The sequence below is a fragment of the Aythya ferina genome (assembly GCF_964211825.1).
Source record: "Aythya ferina genome assembly, chromosome: 21".
Taxonomy (NCBI): domain Eukaryota; kingdom Metazoa; phylum Chordata; class Aves; order Anseriformes; family Anatidae; genus Aythya; species Aythya ferina.
The window spans coordinates 3,656,993-3,675,705 of record NC_140319.1 but is presented as its reverse complement, the minus strand read 5'-3'; the positions used below and the strand labels follow the sequence as shown (position 1 = coordinate 3,675,705).

At 43.0% G+C, this 18,713-nt stretch overlaps 2 protein-coding genes across 3 annotated transcripts in view; both read right to left on the bottom strand.

The window, feature by feature from the left end:
• Positions 1-2,081: 2,081 nt before the first annotated feature.
• On the bottom strand, positions 2,082-17,393 carry EXOSC10 (exosome component 10; the record flags this gene model as incomplete). The annotated part of the gene is made up of 27 exons (XM_084494781.1): positions 2,082-2,261; positions 2,846-2,922; positions 4,178-4,239; positions 4,718-4,886; positions 5,476-5,549; positions 5,742-5,829; positions 6,306-6,380; positions 7,031-7,126; positions 7,463-7,584; positions 7,760-7,838; positions 8,405-8,455; positions 9,123-9,234; positions 9,993-10,043; positions 10,341-10,489; positions 11,016-11,172; positions 11,866-12,056; positions 12,364-12,507; positions 12,926-13,036; positions 13,175-13,250; positions 13,542-13,653; positions 14,442-14,607; positions 15,011-15,115; positions 15,423-15,546; positions 16,064-16,200; positions 16,669-16,959; positions 17,133-17,213; positions 17,364-17,393. The coding sequence occupies 27 exons, from the start codon at positions 17,391-17,393 to the stop codon at positions 2,231-2,233; spliced, it is 2,961 nt and encodes a 986-aa protein (XP_084350907.1). The 3' UTR covers positions 2,082-2,230.
• The window catches only part of MTOR (mechanistic target of rapamycin kinase), a 65,124-nt gene continuing 63,652 nt past the window's right edge, over positions 17,242-18,713 (bottom strand). For both annotated transcript variants that reach the window (XM_084495407.1, XM_084495408.1), the window contains one exon: positions 17,242-18,226. In XM_084495407.1, coding sequence (XP_084351533.1) covers positions 18,211-18,226 — 16 coding nt within the window. In that variant the 3' untranslated portion in view covers positions 17,242-18,210. The remainder of the gene's footprint in view (positions 18,227-18,713) is intronic.

Here is an 18,713-nt window from a genome sequence, read left to right as displayed (position 1 = left end):
GGGGCCCCCACGCGCCGCCCCGGCCCCGGCCGCCAGCGCGCGCCGCCGCCGCCTCCCCATTGGCGAGCCGCGAGCCGGCGGCCGCCCATTGGCTCGGGGAGGCCGTGACGTCAGCAGTCGGAGCAGTGGGCGCAGCGCCAGCAGCGCCGGCAGCGCCAGCACCGCCGCCAGCGGTAGCAGGAGGGGAAGGAGCTGGGGGGGGGGGGGGGGGGGGGGAGGCCGGCGCCCCGCGGCCACGTGGGGCTGCGGCAGCAAGCCCGAGGAGCCGGCGGGGGAGCTGCAGGCCGGGGGAGGCCGAGCTCTAGGGAGGGGGGAGAGGCAAACGCACGAGCAGTTTTTGGGGAAAAGGGGCGCCCTCCTGGTGCTCGCGGGCAGGCAGAGTTACAGAACAGCGAGCGGGATCGGGGAGAAATTCACCATGGGTATACCGAAAAGTCAACCAGGTTTTTCTAATAATCCTGAGCGACAGTAGGCTGATAAAACGAGAGGATAGGACCCCGTGTGACTCCACACGCTCCATAGCTGTACCCAAGTCACTGCCGTTGAAAGCATTTTAATGTTTTTAATGCTTCTATGGCAGCACCCCACTACTCACAGTTTCAGCCATATTCTATTTTCCATTTAAGATCATCCTTGAAACATTACCTGGCACAGAACTGCAAATAGAAAACTTCAAGAAACCGAGTACTTTTAATATCTCTGCAGCCAATGGGGCTTTCAGGAAGTTTTACTCATTCTTCAATTACCAAAGTATCAGAAGGCATAAAGCTGACAAGAAGGGGAACTGTCAAATCCCTGCAAATGCACTTAAATAAATTGCTATTCAACTGCCTCTTTTCAGAGACATTCTCCAGTATTCAGCCATTCAGCCAGATTTTATGAGCAGAAAGGGACTTTGTCTCGACATTACCATGCTGCTCAGCTGGCACTCTTCACCCTAAGATACGCAAGGAGAATAAACCTCCTCTGTTCCTTCCACTCCCTACTCACCAGAGATATTGGAAATGATTGAAAATAAACAAACAAAAAACCAAACCTCCTGACACGTCTTTTAAAATGCAGCCCTCAGGTTAGGAATGCAGAAGCAAGTTTTTACCACTACCCACTCAGTCCTTGCACCTAGCCTAACATAACAGAGAAATAATGGTAACTGCCAAAACACGTGAGCATGCAATGGAAAATCTTCAGGCAGAAATGGAAATCATGGAGCAGAGATAAGGCCTTTGGGAAGGGCAGCAAGCTCCATTCATCACAGCAGTGAACAGCAATCCAGGATGCAGCTCTGCCACTGATCTAATACAACTTCAAGCAAAGTTGTATTTATCCCACTCCAAAATGGCAACGTTGTTTACGTTGTCTACCTCTTTCACAGGAGCATCACTGGCTTTCAGTTGTCTTCAATTGTTTAGAGTGAACTCTGCCATCCTAGAATCACTTTACAGTCTGAGACTCTTTCTACAAAGACAACAAAGACATTAGGGTAACTCGCTCTGGGTATTTAAAACTATGAGAACATTACTGCAACTGAATCTCACTGCGGCTGTAGTACAGAACCCTACTGGCTTTACCCAAGCCAGTATTGTACAGTGTCATTACTTTTTCTACCTAAAGGCATTGCTTTCTGTCTACACCATTATGGTGAAAAAGTAACTACCATGTCTGATCCAAAAAGCAGCTGAGCACTTTCCCTCTTCTTAAAATCTTTGCTTAAAAATACAAATACTGACAGGAAAATATACTCTTTTTGATATTACCTTGTCTTGTAAAAGATGAGCTATGCCGTTCAATTTGTAAGCAGAGTCTAACATAAAAGAGCCTGGCTTTATTTCTTCCTCTGGACTGCTGGGGTTTGAGTCACATCTACTGAATCTCTCCATTATTTTTGTGCTGGCTTTAGAGATGCCAAGGGATTCCTCCATACTCCACTGACACGCTGGTTCTGAACTTCAAACAATTGACAAGTTTAGCCTAACTGTATTTGAGGACACAGGATAAACTTTCAAAATTAGAAACAACGCAACATTGTGAGTATAATTAGAAAAAACAATGTGAAGATAATAAAAGCCAAACCAGTTGAGATGTTTATCCTTTAGGAAAAAAAGGATTTTAATGGGCTAAAAAGATTTCTGTACAAAAACTGCTCAGTGACCAATATTTGCCTTTCCATGGTGACAGTACTTATGACTATTGTTTTGTTCAGCAGCAACTCCCACAGGTCTCGTAACAAGGACTATCTCTTCGGCCAGTGGTGTCTGGAACCCCTACAAAAGAGAGTTACAGAAGACTTAACTCTTGCTTTACATTCACTCAAGATTAAAAAATCTACAATAACTTTCAATGATTCTTTTGAGAAAGGGTCATGGTGCAGAATCTTTCTGCTTCTAAGGCTGCCCTTACATAGCATTGCTCTTTTTTGGCTAAATAATTCACAAGAATCAAGCCCGGGAAGCTAGACAGTAAGTATATTCAGAACGAGAACATTCATATTTGGCAGTACTGTTTTTTGTCTTCCCAAGCTAGACAAATGTTCTCCCCACCTCTGCCTATCTTTGTGGCCAAAGAAAGCGACTCCCACATCTATTAACACAAACTTTTAGATCAGTATTTCAAACCTTCCACCCAGAATTGTCCTTTATTTGCATTAATCCTGACTAAGCCTTTTCTTTTTTCCTTTAAACTGACGTCAAGCTGCGAAAATAACATAAGTAAGTGTTATGCAACCGCTTCCCATAAAATGTGCTTAAGCTCCCACAGCAGCAGAGGACAATAGCTACGTTTTGCCCATGGCTCTGGAGCACAGGAGTAAAAATGCTCCACGCGTGATGAGAGGAGGCTGATGACACACCTGTCAGCCTTCCCTGCCAGGTAGGACATGCTTCGGTTTCCAGCTGACTGTTGGAGTTTGTTAGCTCCAGCAAATTTCTGTGTGGAAAAAAAACAAACAACACAGTGAGGTAGCTGCCAAATACAGTATAATCAACGTGATACGTGTCCTGTTAGGTCCCTCCTACTTCAAGGAACACTGCTTGTTTACACTCTGAGCTTTGTTTTAGGACTTCATGCACTTGCACTGAATGCACCTGAATAAATGCTGTTTTGCTGGTTTAACCATGACACGTGAGCCACAGTATCCGTTTACCCATCTATACAGAGCAATCCATACAGGTCTAAAACCTCCCAAATTCACTGTTCAGTTGCTCCTCCCCATCCCCCTTCTCTGAAACAAGTTTAAACTGACACAGCAAAGAGACTGCAGGAAACTGTATTTTACACACTATCAGGCATAAACCTGTTTTGCTTCTAAAAAATGTTTTTAATGAATGTCTAAGAGGCTTCCTGGTACTATTTGCCTTTCGATTAAATACACAAGGCAGAAGGTACAGGAAAGAGGCTGAAATGCAAGAAATGAGCTTCAGAACGTAACGAACACCTGAGCACCCAATGAGTTGACAGATGGGCACCTATTGCTTCATGCTTGAATGCCCACTGACATCATGCATCAGCACCCAAATGCTCCATATGTGAGTGCTACACAGGATATAGTAACCCAGGTCTGCCAGAGTGACCTGTGGGGGGAGGAGGGGACAAGAACTGCCCTGTGCTGGTCACAGACAAGTAGATTTGTTTCCCTAAGATCGTAGTTGTCTGTTCTTCTCTTCAATCTCCCAATCAGAAGGTTGTGTTGTTAATTACCAATTAATTAATTTACAAAAAAAACCCACAAAAAAAACAAAAGCAACAACCACCACCAAACAAAAAACAAACAAACAAACAAAAAACAGTTGGTGGAGAATGTAGGCAACACCTGGACCTGCCAAGGCCTGGGGTGACTGGAGTGACTTTGAGATTTTGGAGAGTGCCTTTAATTTGGTATTGTGAATTTGTGGAGGAGTGCTGTGGTCTAAGCAGTGTGCCTGTCATGCTGGGGGTACAGCTGTGAACAATGTATAAAAGGGAGAAATAATGGAAGAGTCTGTGGGGCCCTAAGAAAGCTCTTCCTGAATGGGAACAGGCTATAACACAAGAATTTGTGATTGGAAGCTGCACCTCAGTACAAAGTGCTGTTAGAGAGCATTCTGCAGATCCTGAGAAAGTCCGCTACCTTTCCCAATGACTCCCCACCTGGGTACACAATATCATCAACATTTCCGTTCCTTCTTTCATGACATGTCTGTACCTTGCCTGTGTAAGCTTGTTTAGCAGGATCAAACTGCGCCGACTGCTTCGATTTGCTGCTTCCTATGGGAAAGAGGAGAGGAAGTATCACTAAACATTTCCAGAAAGAACAGTACAATCCACAGTCTTTCTCTGACAACGAGATCTCACTGCAGTCTCTCATGCTAAAATCCAGAACAGATTCTGAAGGGTGTAAGAAGCCTCTGAATGAACGCTTATTACAAAGGAGTCAAATCTCCTTTGCCTCCTAATTCCTTGGGTCCAATTAAACCAATGACTTTTCTCTACAGGGCAGAGAAGCAAGCAGTGAATCCACAATCCCCTCAGCCAACTGTTTCAGAATTTTTGTTTCCAAACCAGAAAAAGAACGCTAAATTGTTGATTCCCCAGGTAAATTTCTTTCAATATTTCCCCACTGTAAGGTAAGTGAATTGGAAGTTTGTACTGCCTTGGCATCTGTGTTCACATACAGCCTTCTCAGGGCTCAGCTCGCAACATTTTCCACAGCCTGCAGCACTCTAGCAAGAGATCCAGATCTTACCCGCAAACACTTTGAAGTTGGACTTGCTGTAATCAAAGGGGGTAAACTGCTTCGGTGCTTCCAGCTCCTCTGGTTGCTGGGAGGCTTTTGGCCTTTTCTTCTCTTGTTTTGGCAATTCTGTTCCCGTTTCACTGATGACCCTCTCCCTCTTCTTATTAGCCTGTTCCTGCTGTGAAAGCAACCCGTGGAATGAAAACAAGGACAAGTTCAGGAGAATGAAACATCTCTGTGAAGGCATGAACACCAGCATGCAAGTGAACTGTCAGTGGACTCGGGCTCCAGTGACAACTGGGGACTGTCTATAGCAGTAAAAGTGCAGGAAGAAAGCAGTGTTCTTCTTTGGGCCTGAACTGTTCCCCCACTGTCCTCAGAGTAGGGGCTTTTCAGGCAAAAAGCCAAGTTGTCATTTCACAGGATACTAGAGGCTGAGATCTGGTGTCAATGCACAGGCGGATCTTGAGGAACCTGGGCAAGGAAGGAGCAGTGAGGTGCAGCAGTGGAACGCATTCCCTTCTGAAGACACAGAGGGATGCAAAGATTTGCACAGCACAGCTGCTAGGGGCCTGCTGCTATACATAGGGCAGAACCACAGACAGCCTGCCAATCAAGGCAGTCATTCGGGTCACCTGAAATGAGCTGCTTTCAACTCAGGGAATATTTCAGAGTAACAGGGAGCTTGGGGTTTCATTCTGAACTACGTTAAGAAGATAAAAAAAAAAAAAAGGCAAAGGCTGTAAGTATGGAATTCAGTGACATACCATAGCTTGCTGACGAACAGACACAATGTTTTCTGTAGCCTCTTTATATGCCTTCTGTGCCTGGTCACGATCAGCTAGGGAAACAGACAAGCATTACTGTAAAAAGCAGGAGTAAATTAGGCACGAGATTAGAGAAATCTCTGTCAAGCAATCTCATCCATTTGAAAATCCATCTCCTAAGGTATTCTTATGACTGAGAAACAACGTAAATGTATCAGGAAAAAGCATGCTAGCCAACACATTGATGAGCAAAAGAATGGCTTTACCTGACTGCTGGGCTGCTTTCTTTTTTATTTCTTCCTTGGGCTCCTTCTGTACTTGTGTCTGACTCATCAACTTCCATCGATTGCTGATCTATGATGAAAAAAATTACCTGGGATCATTTTCTTTGAAGTTTTATGGCAAAAGGGAGTTTATAAACCTGCTACCACATGCTGGTCTTCATTAAGAAGTACAAAAGATCAAATTGGATTGTAAAAGAGATTAAGATCTGCTGCACCATGTAAAGTAAAACCATGTGCTTTAAAAGTTCTTGAGCTACAAACAAGCCCAATGAGAACAAAGGCAGATACAGACTTCAGTAGTAGTTTGTAGCTTTGACAGACAGGGACTGCAGAGTGGAAGGTCTCCAATTCTAGGTTCTTTGAAGAATACGAATGCTATAGAAACAATGAACCACTGATTCAGAAACACAGGAAGTTTCTCAAAACTTATATTCTTTTTTCTAAGAAGAACCCAAGAAAAAAAATTGCTAATGTTCCCAAAGTAAAATAGTCTACTTATTTGTTTCTTTTGTAGTACTTGGCAGGAAATTTTAAAATTAGGCTTACTTCATAAATTTTTGATGATGGATCAAACTTCGCAGACTGTGAGACATAGGCAGGATTCTGTTCTGAAGGTAAGTACTGTAGAAAGGAAAAAAACATTTTTGTTTAAATACAGCATGTGACATTAGTGCTCATAGGCTCATTGCTACAATGCTACTTAAACATAAACCATTTGAAACATTTTCTTTCTGTAGTTACCACAGCTATAGCTGAAGAAACATTAAAGGAAAAATAACCAATCAACATAAAAAACCCCACACCATGAACCCAAAAAAATCAAACAAACCAACCCCAAACACACATCAGAAAACAGTTGTTTTGATACTACTTCCTAGTAATCTGCCACTCCCAATCTCTAGCAAAGTATTCTATTGTTCTTGTTTCATTTATTAGAGGAGTAAAATCAGCTCACTAACTTCAGGCACAGAGATGAAAATGTGATGCAAATTAAAGAAACCTCAACCTCGATTAAAAAAAATGAGAGGTCTGTTTACGACTTAGGAAGACATATCTAAGAGGCAATTCAACATGTTTTGAAAACAAAACCACATGTGTATGCTTCCAAAGGGCAATCTCTCAATTCCAGTAAGAAAGCAGCAACTGATGCTATATCAAGATCTTTCATGTAACCTGGAAAAACAGCTCAGAGCATCCTCCACACAGGGTGGTTTATCAGTACCATTATAAATACATACTGGGTTTTACCCAATTTTGAATTTGAATTTTACCATTCTAAATGGATTTTCAAAGGACTCCATTATACGTTGAGCTTTCTTCTGTGCAGTTGTTAAAACTTTCTCATTTCCATCATCTTCATCACATTCCTACAAAAAAAAAAAAAAAAAAAAAGGAGAGAGAGAGAAGAAACATTAACATTAATAATTTTTAGCTTTGGCTACTGCCATTACAGGCATGTTATTTCTCACTTTATCTGAAACTCCAGTGATGGCAGTAATCCTCTGCAGAGGTTTAATTAATTTGCTGACCTCCTTACCTAATTATCTCGGTTATGCCATATGCTTGACAGGAAGGCAGTACCTGCCAGTGCCTATGCATATCTTACCTTACTATTTCTTGCAACACTACTACACAGTTTTACCAGATTATTAAGAATGTTTTCCTATACTTAAAACACTGACAGTATCACAGACATTGCTTACACTGAATATGCTGACAGTGGCAGTAGCAACGAGGCATGTTGACTCTGGCTGGCCACCCTGAATATTCATTGTTCTCTCACTGTCTGAAAAGAGAGAATCGTGTTCCAAGACTGGTGCAGACTCTACATTGAAAAAAAAAACAAAAAACAAAAAACATTTTTTTATTAGATACTTGTATATTATACTGCTCTTTGTGTAACAACATTCACTGAAAGTATCCTCAGTGCTGCTTATTTCCCCATATCAAAGCCATATCATGTCATTATTATCACAGTTTTTAGGTTAAGTCCTAATTACCCAATGCAGAGTTGCTCTGAAAATCATCCATAGGAATACGGGAACTGTCATGTGGTCCAAATAAGGTGTTCTCCAGCTTCTGCAGAAAGATTCACATTGCAAACACCATCAGTACACTATTCTATGAATCTATGTGTTTTCAGATACTGAAGAGATACTTAAAATTCAAAGAAAAGGGAGAAATTCAGAGACTGAGTATTTTTAGTATAACTCACCTGCCAGAGCACATTACAAATGGCATCAAAAGCATATCTGTGGAAATACCCACAGGCTAGCGGAGATGCTTTACTTCATAAGCAGGAGGAGAATAAATGAGGCAGCCTTAGAAACTCATCTGAGACTTCCCTTCTTAAAGATCTATCAATATAGGCTGACACACATGCAACTGCCCAGCATCTAGAGTGTTTGCTGATGAAGCCTTAAGTGCTGTTGTTGTGGTGGTTTGTAAAATACCAATTTACAGCTGGTAATGTTACGAGTCTAGCACAGAAAAATAAACATTAAGCTAAAGTAGAGAGACCTGTTAAAACAGATTAGAACAAAGAATTTACCAGAAGTTAAAATTTTGCTATGTTTTTTTTTTTTTTTTTTTAATTCGAGTTTAATGCTTGAGACATCAGGTAACAAATATTATGCAAACATTACCTCCGGGTTGGACAGAGGTGCCCTCTTCTTGACTGTCAAAGCAATCTCCGACTAGAATGGGAGAGAAACATCATCAGTTAACTGCACCTGATCTATTTCTTCTAGGTTAGCCTCCTCACAATATATCTATTACAAGCTAAAATTAATTTATTTCTTCTTTTCCTGCATATGGATATATTTAAATGCCTCACACAGAAAGCACATGTTCATGCTCACAAATGGTTCTGTTTTATCAAAGGAAGAAGACCGTACTGATATCTACATGCTGATGATGGGTTTTATTTAATGAATTCAAGTGTTCTTTTTTTTGTTGTTGTTGTTGTTGTTTTGTTTTTTGCTTTGCCACAGTGGAAAAAGATTTATGAACCCATTTACATGGCCTACTAATTCTACAAGGTCCATTTCTTCCTCACACAAGTAAATGTGCAGTGTAAGGATATGGCACTGTACAGGCAACTGCATGCTGTTCAAGTAGGGCCTGTTCTTGTCCCGCTCTAGCTTTCCAAGGAACTACATAATGTCTAAGCCAGTACACATCAGACAATAGATGGGCAAGAAAAAACTGCCATATATCTTCCTGCTCCACTACAGAACACTACACTCAATGTTCAAGCAAACTTCAGCAGACAACTCAGCACCACAGGTCACCATTTAGCTGTAGTACCTGGGTTATGGAAAGCAAGTGATGACTCTCTTGTGTGATACAAGCTACTCCTACCTTGAGAAGCGGCATCTCTCGGGCCTGCTGAATGAGAAGATGCAATTCATTAATCTGCTGGCGAACTAGTGGTGGGACTGGATTACAGCAAGCAATGATGCCCTGGGGTTCTCTAAAGAGAGATGAGAAAAATTCAGTGTGCTGTATTTATGGCTGATGTTAAGCATTTGCATTCAAAGGATGCACAACCAGATATAACCACAGGCCTGACTGCGACAGGACAAGACAAGTTAGATTAATCTGTCAGAATTCATTCTCCAAGATGAATTTTTTTTTTCTACTCAGTTTGTGCAGGTAAGAAGAAACTGTTAATGCAGATCTCCACTCACTCATCTTTTTTGTGGTCTGTCTGCCCTCATCTGCATTTTGTTCCTTGTTCAGCGTTCCTCTACGGAAGCTGGCAGTGGACTTGCATTTAAGGATGCATTTTTATCATTCTCAAGCATGGAACATTAGATGATGAGTGCCAAGTGTTTGAGGAAAACGTTGCATAAAAATAGGCGTTGAAAGGGATCTGCCTCCACTCAGCTCCCTTTAAGAACTGACAAAAACAGATGTTATAGGGGAACTCTTACTTGCTCTGTAATACTGTAGGAATCTCAGGGCGGGGTGGGGAAATGTGTGACATAAAGCAATGCAAAGGAATGTGATTTTATTCCACTAATAAAACACAGAGATGTATATCCCAGAACTCTAGAGGCTTCTGAAGAAGTACTGCAATTTATTTGTCTTGTAAACTGAAGAGCTACAGAGAAAAGCAGTATTGTCAGCTGGAAGAAAGGGACCAACTGCAGAAGTAATTACACACTAGGAAAAACCTTGCTGGGTATTAAAATCAAGTGAGACTCTTCAAGGATGAGCAAAACTTACTTGGGCAGTTCCTCTGCTATCTTCAATAACATATGATTTGGTAACACGTATCTACAACACAAAGAGGCAGTGTGAATGTAAGTGAAGAATTACCTTCAAAATACACAAGCCTACCTCATTTCACAACATCTGAAGAGATGAAATCATTTAAGAAGATATTAAGCAGGGCTGATCTAGATACCCAGAAGAATTTAGTGCTATCATAACAGGACTTGTGTTCCAAATGTAAAAAGTTGTCTGATTCAGTACACTAATTTCCATTACGTAAGAGAATTGTCCCCTCTTGGGGGCATTTGCACAATTCAATAGACTCATTTAAGCCAGTATTTGTAATAAATAACTTCCTACCCTGTACTCTCATCCTCCTGACGTGCCGTCTTGTCTCTCCATGCAAACAGCAACCTAAATGCTGCTAGCTGCTGTGTGTTGAGATGCTTTTTCTGCCTCCTGTAGAGTTCAAGATAGGATTCATCTGAAAAGAGGGGCTTGATGTATTTCTGGATGGGAAAAAAAAGAAACGCTCATGATCTGTTACCAAACCAGTGCTTTCTAGTTGCCTTGCTTCATCAGGACAAAATCTCATGCAGATGTAAGGGAACGGAGTAAACTCAGGTATAACATATCCCGGAGTCGGTAGTTTCCACACATGCAATGTAATTGCCTCATAATGCAACTCCACCAAGGCTTTGAAGTTTTAGGAATGTCCAGCAGAGCTGGAAATGTAACATCTCCCCAGGGAAAGGTACACCTGAAAGCATCAGGAGGCCAAGGTGTGCCAGCATTCAAAAAACAGCAAGAGAGAATCTGAACCCAAGGATTTTGGCTAGCGAAACAAGTGACAGTATATAACAGTGTGAATTTATACAGCTGATTTCAGACATGCAGATATGGGGTGGGGGGGAGGCCAGGCACACGACACAACTGAAAATGAGTCTATGCAACAGATGCCGAAACAGGCGAAGGACTTGATGCCCTAGTAAGCCCGTATTCTGATCCAGGTAATCCAACAAGCTGAAGCTTTACCTTCAGGCAGATGTCTCTGCTGCGTTGCCACACAATCTGGAGCTGAGTGGGCTGCTCGTTCCCTCTCTCCCACAGTGCCTCCCTCACTTTATCGTAAATGTAGAGTAAGTAGTGAGTGTCATCACGGGCATACTGAATCATTTCTTCTGGCAAAGGACTAGAAAAAGAGCCAAAATTACACCAATGTATTTCAGTTGCCCCAAACAATCAGCTTCTTCCCTTTGCAGAGCCCATTAGGGCAAACTGCATCTGAAGCATGCCAAGAACTAATATGGAAATTCTTCTGTTTCCTTCCTGAAGGATTTGCTGGGCAACAGCAGCAACATGCTGTGCACTCTCCTACTCAGATGACATCTTGTTCAGATGCTGGATACTGTGTAGCTAAGTCAGATGTCAGAACTACCTGCTGCAGTATTTGTCACAACTTCTCTCTTTCTGCAGAGCCTACATAAACTAAATCTGGGACCTGTGTCCCACAGTCAGGCTCACTGCTCTAACTGAATGCTGCACCATCTACTATGGGTGACCGATCATTTTTGGGGGACTCTTGAGAAGCCAAATACTGACCTTCTCCATAACACTGCAGTGATTCAGTGCTGTTCCTAAGAAGCTTGATTCCAGAAGCTTTTTATCAACCAATACTCCCTCACCTACCCCAAATAATTAAATTTCTAAAGAAACATAGGAAAATGTAATGCTCAAAAGAACTTCAAGCACTGCCAGGTATATGCTGTGCTTGTTGACTTTGAGATTAACCTCCAGCTGTGGGCTTGCGACTAGAAATACACTTCTGCCCCAAAATACAAACAAGGATAAGTAGCTCCAGCACATCTAAGGGCTCAGTTCTTACCGTATCCTCCAGTCAGCCAACTGGTACTGCTTGTCAGCATCCACATTGCAATACAGCTTCAGCAAGTGGTCCAAGGAGTGCTTGCCAAGATTGAGAAGACGAGCAGCTTGGTGAGTATCAAACATGTTCACCAAGTACAGGCCAAAGTCTTTTTGCAGCCATTCCACATCTGAATCAGCACCATGAAGGACCTTGAAGACCAACAGAAATTGGGAATGATATGAAAAACATTTCTTCCCTATGCTGTCAGTGCTGTGGTTTCATATTCATGTGTCTTGGACCAGATTTCTTTTTTCTCTGACCTTCAGCATTAAGTGCAGGACAACTAAATGAGTGCACTCAGTAAGTAATTTCCCTCTTGCATCAAGGAAACAGGCACATGAACAAATTATAATGAAAGCCAAGAGACCAAGACAGAGCATACACTGTGCTTTCAATGATAAAGTTCAAAAAATCAAAAAAAAACCATGAGGAATTCTGGTGAATTTGGCAGCTGACCTTCACAATTGCAGGGTCTGTGAAAGTCTCATTGAGAATGTTCATGTCACTGCGCAACTCCAGTGTGTCAATAATGAAGTCTTCTGTTCGGGTGGAAATCTGCATCAGGCACGTCAAGCCCAGGAAGCTCCTGTAGGAATGGTGCTGAAAAATATGAAGGGAGCTATTACTTCTACCACAGAAGTAATACTACAAAAAAATACAGCACCCCAAATGAAGGAAGAAACATTAACAGAGGAATTCTCAAAGCAAAAGACAATCAGATGAACAAGTTTTCTCTTTGCAGGCTCTAGCATGACAAAAAGCAGCATGGGCAGAATTTAAAAAGGATTAAATCCAGCACGAAATGTGCAACCATTACTGCCATTAAAATATTGCCACTGTTTGATTCAGCCTCCTAGACAATATCTGATAGATTAGGGCCACGAAGCAAATACATGTAAAAGTATGCTAACAGCAGGATAGAGAGAAGACTAAAAACCAGTAAGAATGTAATCGTCTCTTAGGCTCTAACAGCATACATGTAACTTTTAAACAAACAAAAAAAACCCAAGTTTCTTACCTCTAAGTCCAGGGCAAATTCTTTACAGTTCATAAGCTTTTCATTTAGTTCTACCAGCTCATCCAGTGTGGTGATAAAATGACAGGGTGTTTCCTTGATGGGCCTGTACATCTGGCAGAGCAAATTATTAAGAATGCTATGTTCTCTGTCAATTCCCACCCCTGACCTCCACCATCAATTCTGAAATTTGTCAAGCACGGCCAGCTGCAAACTTACTGCATCTGCTAGTAAATTAACGTGGGCACCAACCTGGGGCTCTGGTTTCTTGAGAACTCCATCTGGTGGAGAAAAATGCTCCAGTTCGTACTGGTAAGGGTGAGCAAACCTGTGGAAATTAGGAAAACAGGCACGGACTAAACTTCAGTCATCTTTCTGAAGCCAGTGCACAGAGACTTTGAGAGCTCTGGTAGTTTCCACATTGAGTAGAAATTTTGTCTCTTGTTAAGGACAGGTTTAAAATAACTGCAGTTGACTAAAGCAAATCACACGCAATGCAGCGTACAGACACAGACACATGCAGAGCTGTCACACATAAATATCATCAGCACAAGGGGACCATAGAAGTGCATGTTCATCAATGCACTCCAAGCACCTTGCTGTCAGTTTAATTTCTTACATGTCTTGCTCAGTTTGCTGCGTCCTCTGCTGGTGTATGAAGTCTGCCAAAGCAGCTGGTACATCCAAGTCTTCAGGGCGCTCCTTTCGTTCCCGTCCACTTTTTGTGAGGGCTGAACAACCGATATGGAACAACTGGACCGGGTCCCACACACAACATTCTCTGCCTACTACTACTCTCTTCCCTCCACCCATCATAGGATCCCATTAAAATCAGGAGCTATCAAAAACTTTGTAATTTAGACCTGCAGCTTTTGCTGCCAACAGGATTTCTGTCTGCACCTGCAATGATAATTCAGTTACTAGGTTTTATCAGGCTGTCATTAAGTGAGATGCAAGGTGGTTCTGCTGAGAGCTTGGAAGGAGATTGAAAAATCTTCAGAAAAATCTTTCAATCGCTCCCATGCACTAAAGCACAACCCACATCAGTGCAGACCACGGATGAGTCACTGTCAGCAGAGTGACAAGTTGTCGAGACAGGATATTTCACTGGCAGCTTTGATAAAGCAGCCAAACCGAATCTAGGTCTAACCCTACACCTGCTGCTCTTAAGTAATTAGAGAGAGTTATCTGTAAAGCCAGCCAGACATAATAGACCAGTCAACACAACTCCTGGTGCCAGAGGAACTCTCACCATGGACATTCAATGGTGGCAAAAAGAAGCAGCAGAATACCTGTTTAGAACAGGTTAAATACTTTACACCAACAAAAATGTGTTATATGTTGACCGACCCTTACACTGCATGTATGTAAACAACAGAGCCACGAAGCTTACTTCATCTAAATGGTCAACATCTGCTGTTACTCATTTTTACAGTCAACGATTACTCTCCTGTATTATGAATGCAGATTTGTGTCAAATGTTCCCAACAGATTACCAAACAAAAGGGAAGCATCTTACCTTCAGGCAAAGGTTTTAAAGCATTTGGCTTGATAAAAAGTTTAGGTACAAAGGGAGTGTTGGAATTGTCAATCTTTTCCCGAAACTTAAGCTGTGGTCGAGAGATGTTCTTGGCATGAAGCAATCGGAAGGTTTCGGACTTGGTCCTTTTGTGGGATTCTCCTGCCTATTAAAAAGAAAGCAAACCACAAGTAAAATTAACATGACTTAATAAACGTCTAGAATCAATTTTATTCAGATTGACCCAATTTTCAGAGGAATAAAATTACACCCCAAACTCAAAAGCGGGCCACTCTTCTGCAGTAAGAGTTCTGAACAGAATGACAGTTCTCTGAATCAGGTCTCTGAATTCCTTGAGTAAAAGTAAAGCTGTTGCGTGCATTAAGCTAAGTTGGCAACTGAAAGCACAGAGATTCTACAATCAAGTTTTACACAAAGAAAAGGAGTAAGAATGCATGAAAAAAAATCTGAGGAAACATTTAACTACTACACTCCATTAGAAAACCTGTAGCACCAATGCTAGGACAAAAAGCTATGACAGCACAGCAAACTGAGTGCGGAGGCCTCACCTTGCGGTTCCAGCTGGAAACAATAGTCTGTGGAAGCTGCAACCCAGCAGGGAGGACTGGCTGCTGGTTTTTGTTCACTCCTGCTGCTTCATCCAGTAAAATACCCTAAATTCCAGAAAAAGAAAATTTACAGACCCATTCTCAGCTTATGAGGTTATTATGTCAGGCTGTATTTAGTCTCCTCACAGGTCACAGATTATCTTCACTACCTCTGGGCCATGACTTGTCTGCTTTAGCTGCTGTGAACACTGGTCTAGTATGTAGAAAAGCTTTTTAAATAAAATGAAAAGTCAACAGATTACAGAAACGCTAAACCTAATTGTAGAAGTGCTACCTCTGAAATTTATGTAACGAACAAACCTGTGACAGATGAATAGCTTACACAAACAGTACAGAGAAATAATCTGCTCACCACTCTTTCAAGAATGACGTCATTGGAGTCAACCAGCATATCAAATTTATCTTCCAGCTCTGTTACTTTGCTGTGATCTTTCATGTGGCTGCGGCAGCCATGGTATTGCATCACCCTGCTCATACTTGCAAGAGAACAGCACAGGTATTAGCAATTTAAATGAACACTAAGCCATCCAATTCGTTTCAACTTTCTACACCTTAGAAGTTTGAAAATTGAACAAATGCAGTACCTGTATGTGATGTTGAGTGCACAGTGAATACAAAAAACACCCATACAATACTGTTATAATAAATTTCTTTGGAATCATGTGACTTTCTGAACAGATAGACTAGTACATTTTATCAGCCTCTGCTCACTTCATAGTTCTTTACCTAAACCATTATGAAAAGTATTCTGTAAACTTGTTATTTAAACTGTGAACTGATAGAAGAGTAGCTAAAATTTGGTAAGTGACATAAAAGGAGGACGGTTGGACTAGATGTTCTTGTAGATCCTTTCCAACCTTATGTTTCTATGACTCTATGACTCTGAAAACCTCCCTTTATCTCCAACTAGCCTGGAGTTTCCAAATGGGGATGCTATGTGCTGTTCTGGATCGGAGGCTACTGTCAGTGGCACAGACTCAAGCACACCCTTACCAGTGGAGGAGGCGATGGCCCTGTGTTTCGCAGTAGGCGCGGAAGCCAGGGAAGCTTCGGTAGAAGTCATATTCGTCACCAGGTCGGGGGAGCCCATTGGAGGCCTTTGTTGCTGCCACCACCGTGCCCAGCGCGTACTGTGCAGGAACACCGTTACCAGAGAACACCGTTATCAGCACCTCCCCAGATTATTCCCTTTACTGGGGGCTACCTGACAGAAACGCACCACGCCGAGCCCGCCCGAGGCACGACTGCCCCTCAGACCTGTTACCCTCGGGGTTTTTCACGCCACTAAGTTCACGGCATCTTGCTAGAATTCCTTTAAAGTGACAAAATATAACGGCAACGGGCTCCCAAGGCTCATTTTGGTACTTAAGGCCGGGCATAACGCTCGTTGGAGCCGCCGGCACGCAGACGGCTGCTGCGGTACGTTAACGGCACCGACCGCGGGCAGCCCCGCAGCCCCTGAGGGCAGGACTACAGCCCCCAGCATGCCCCGCGGTCCCCTCACTCGCAAACCGCCCGGCAGCCACGGCCCGCGCCGCGCAAGGCCCGCCGGGACTTGTAGTCCACCGCACCCGCCCCGCTTCCCCCCCGCCCCACACCTTAACGAAGGCGTCGGCGTCGTCGAAGCCGGGCAGCGGCGCCTCCCCGCGCTTCGCCTCCGGCTCCGGCTCCCCGGCCCGCTCCGCCGGGCCGCCGCTCCCCTCCCGGGCCGCCGCGCTCCCGGCCGCCGCCCCGCCGCTCCCCCCGCTAACGGCGGCCGCCATCTTGCCCCCGCAGCCACGCGACGCTCGGGAGCTCTCGCGAGAACGCCGGCGGGCGGGGAGGAGGCGGGAGTAGGGGGTGCGCATGCGCAGTGGGGAGGCGGCGCCTAGGCTCCGCTGTGGCGCCCCCTGGCGGGAAGAAGAGAAGGGGGCGGGCACTGAGGGGCCCTCAGCGCCCCTCAGGGGGAAGGGGACGACCGCCGGAGGCTTTCCAGTCCCGTTTCTTCCCACAGCTGACGGCCACCACTCTTTAATTTTGCCTCCAGCTGCCGGAAAAAGTGAAATTTATCCAAACCCCTGACCTGCTGCAGAAACTGTCGTTCCAGGAAGCATTTTCGTTCAGGAAAATCTTCCTCTGCTTTCCCGTCTTTGCCTAAAAGTTTCTTACGAATAAACAAGAAGAGTCAAATGTTTCTCGGTTTTGGTGTAATTTATTGGCACAAAAATATTCAAATACAACATGGCATCTAAACATGGCTACTCTGTTGTATTTTGTGCATTGTTTTTAATATGTTTTATTCATAAATCATAACTTTATCTTCACCCTCACGTTTAATAACCATTTTCTGTTTCAAGTTACGACCAGCTCTCCCCCCTTCTGCCTCCTATGCCGATTATTAATTTGCCCTAGTTATTTCCTGATACTGATTTTTAATCCGGACGCTGTGCGAAGCTCCCAAGTGGTATTTCATTTATACCCTGCACCCAGTTTGCCACCGAGCAGTCTGCACAGAGGCACCCGATTTTGCTCAGCTCAAGGTCTTAAATTCTTATGTCTGCACCAAAATCCAGTTCTAGTCTGAGACAGAACTCCTGCACTAATGTAATAAGCAGATAAACAGTTTCCAATTTGGGGATAAGAATCGAGTTTGACAACAAGGTAACAGGATGAAACAAATTCTGCTTCTCTTCCCTCTCCACTTATCCTTCACAGCCCCAGAACAAAACCTCCTGAAACCTCCTGCAAAACTGCACTGAGCTCACTGCAGTCACATCAATACGACTGATAAGGGCAGTAATTAATCTCCAACTGACTTAGTTACATTGCAAAGTGAGTCAAAACCCGTATATAGTTATATTCAATGGATCACCAGTTCCCCAAAGACCAAGTGGAGCCATAGACATCTGTGGTACAATCAGTCTTCACTGTCCTGGAAACCCAAATCAAGTGTTGTGTTTCAGACAGCTTGTGTTTTTCCAACAGCAGCTATAAATTGGCTTAAACCAACTTTTAATATACAATAACTCTTTACATTTACATTTCAAAATATTTGACAAAGGCTGTATATCAGTCCAACGTTCAGTTTGTGTCTGTAGAAGAGCAAATTGGAGTGCAAAAGCCTCCAGAATAAAAGGCTGTGGATACTTTGGAATCTTCTGTTACCAGAAAGGACACCTAAAGAAAACAAAGATATTGTAGTAATGCTGAGTTGCACACAGTTTCACAACACTGAGAAGGACTGAGATTACCAAGGTACCTTTTTAAAGACATATTATAGGAATAGTTGACAAGCAATCCCCACGCTTCTTTCTAAACTAATGCTTAAAAAAAACCTAAAAAGGTCTGTTTCCTTAAGCACAGTCCAATATTAACTCTCTCTCAAATGATTTAGTTAAGTATCTGTCATTTTACGCTTTCTTCAGAACATGTGGTTCTTTGCTGTAATCAGCATCAGTGACCAACACAAGCCTTATTTCAAACACTTAAAATACTCAGGCTGATTGCAGTTAAATGTCCTAAAATCCCCATCACTACTCATAAAAAAAAAAAAAAAAAATTACTTTCTTATGGTGGACTGTCTATGGGATATCTGTCATAAGCTTGCAAATTTTGCTAGAGCAGATGCAACATGTCAGAAGGCTCCAACACATCACTAAGTACA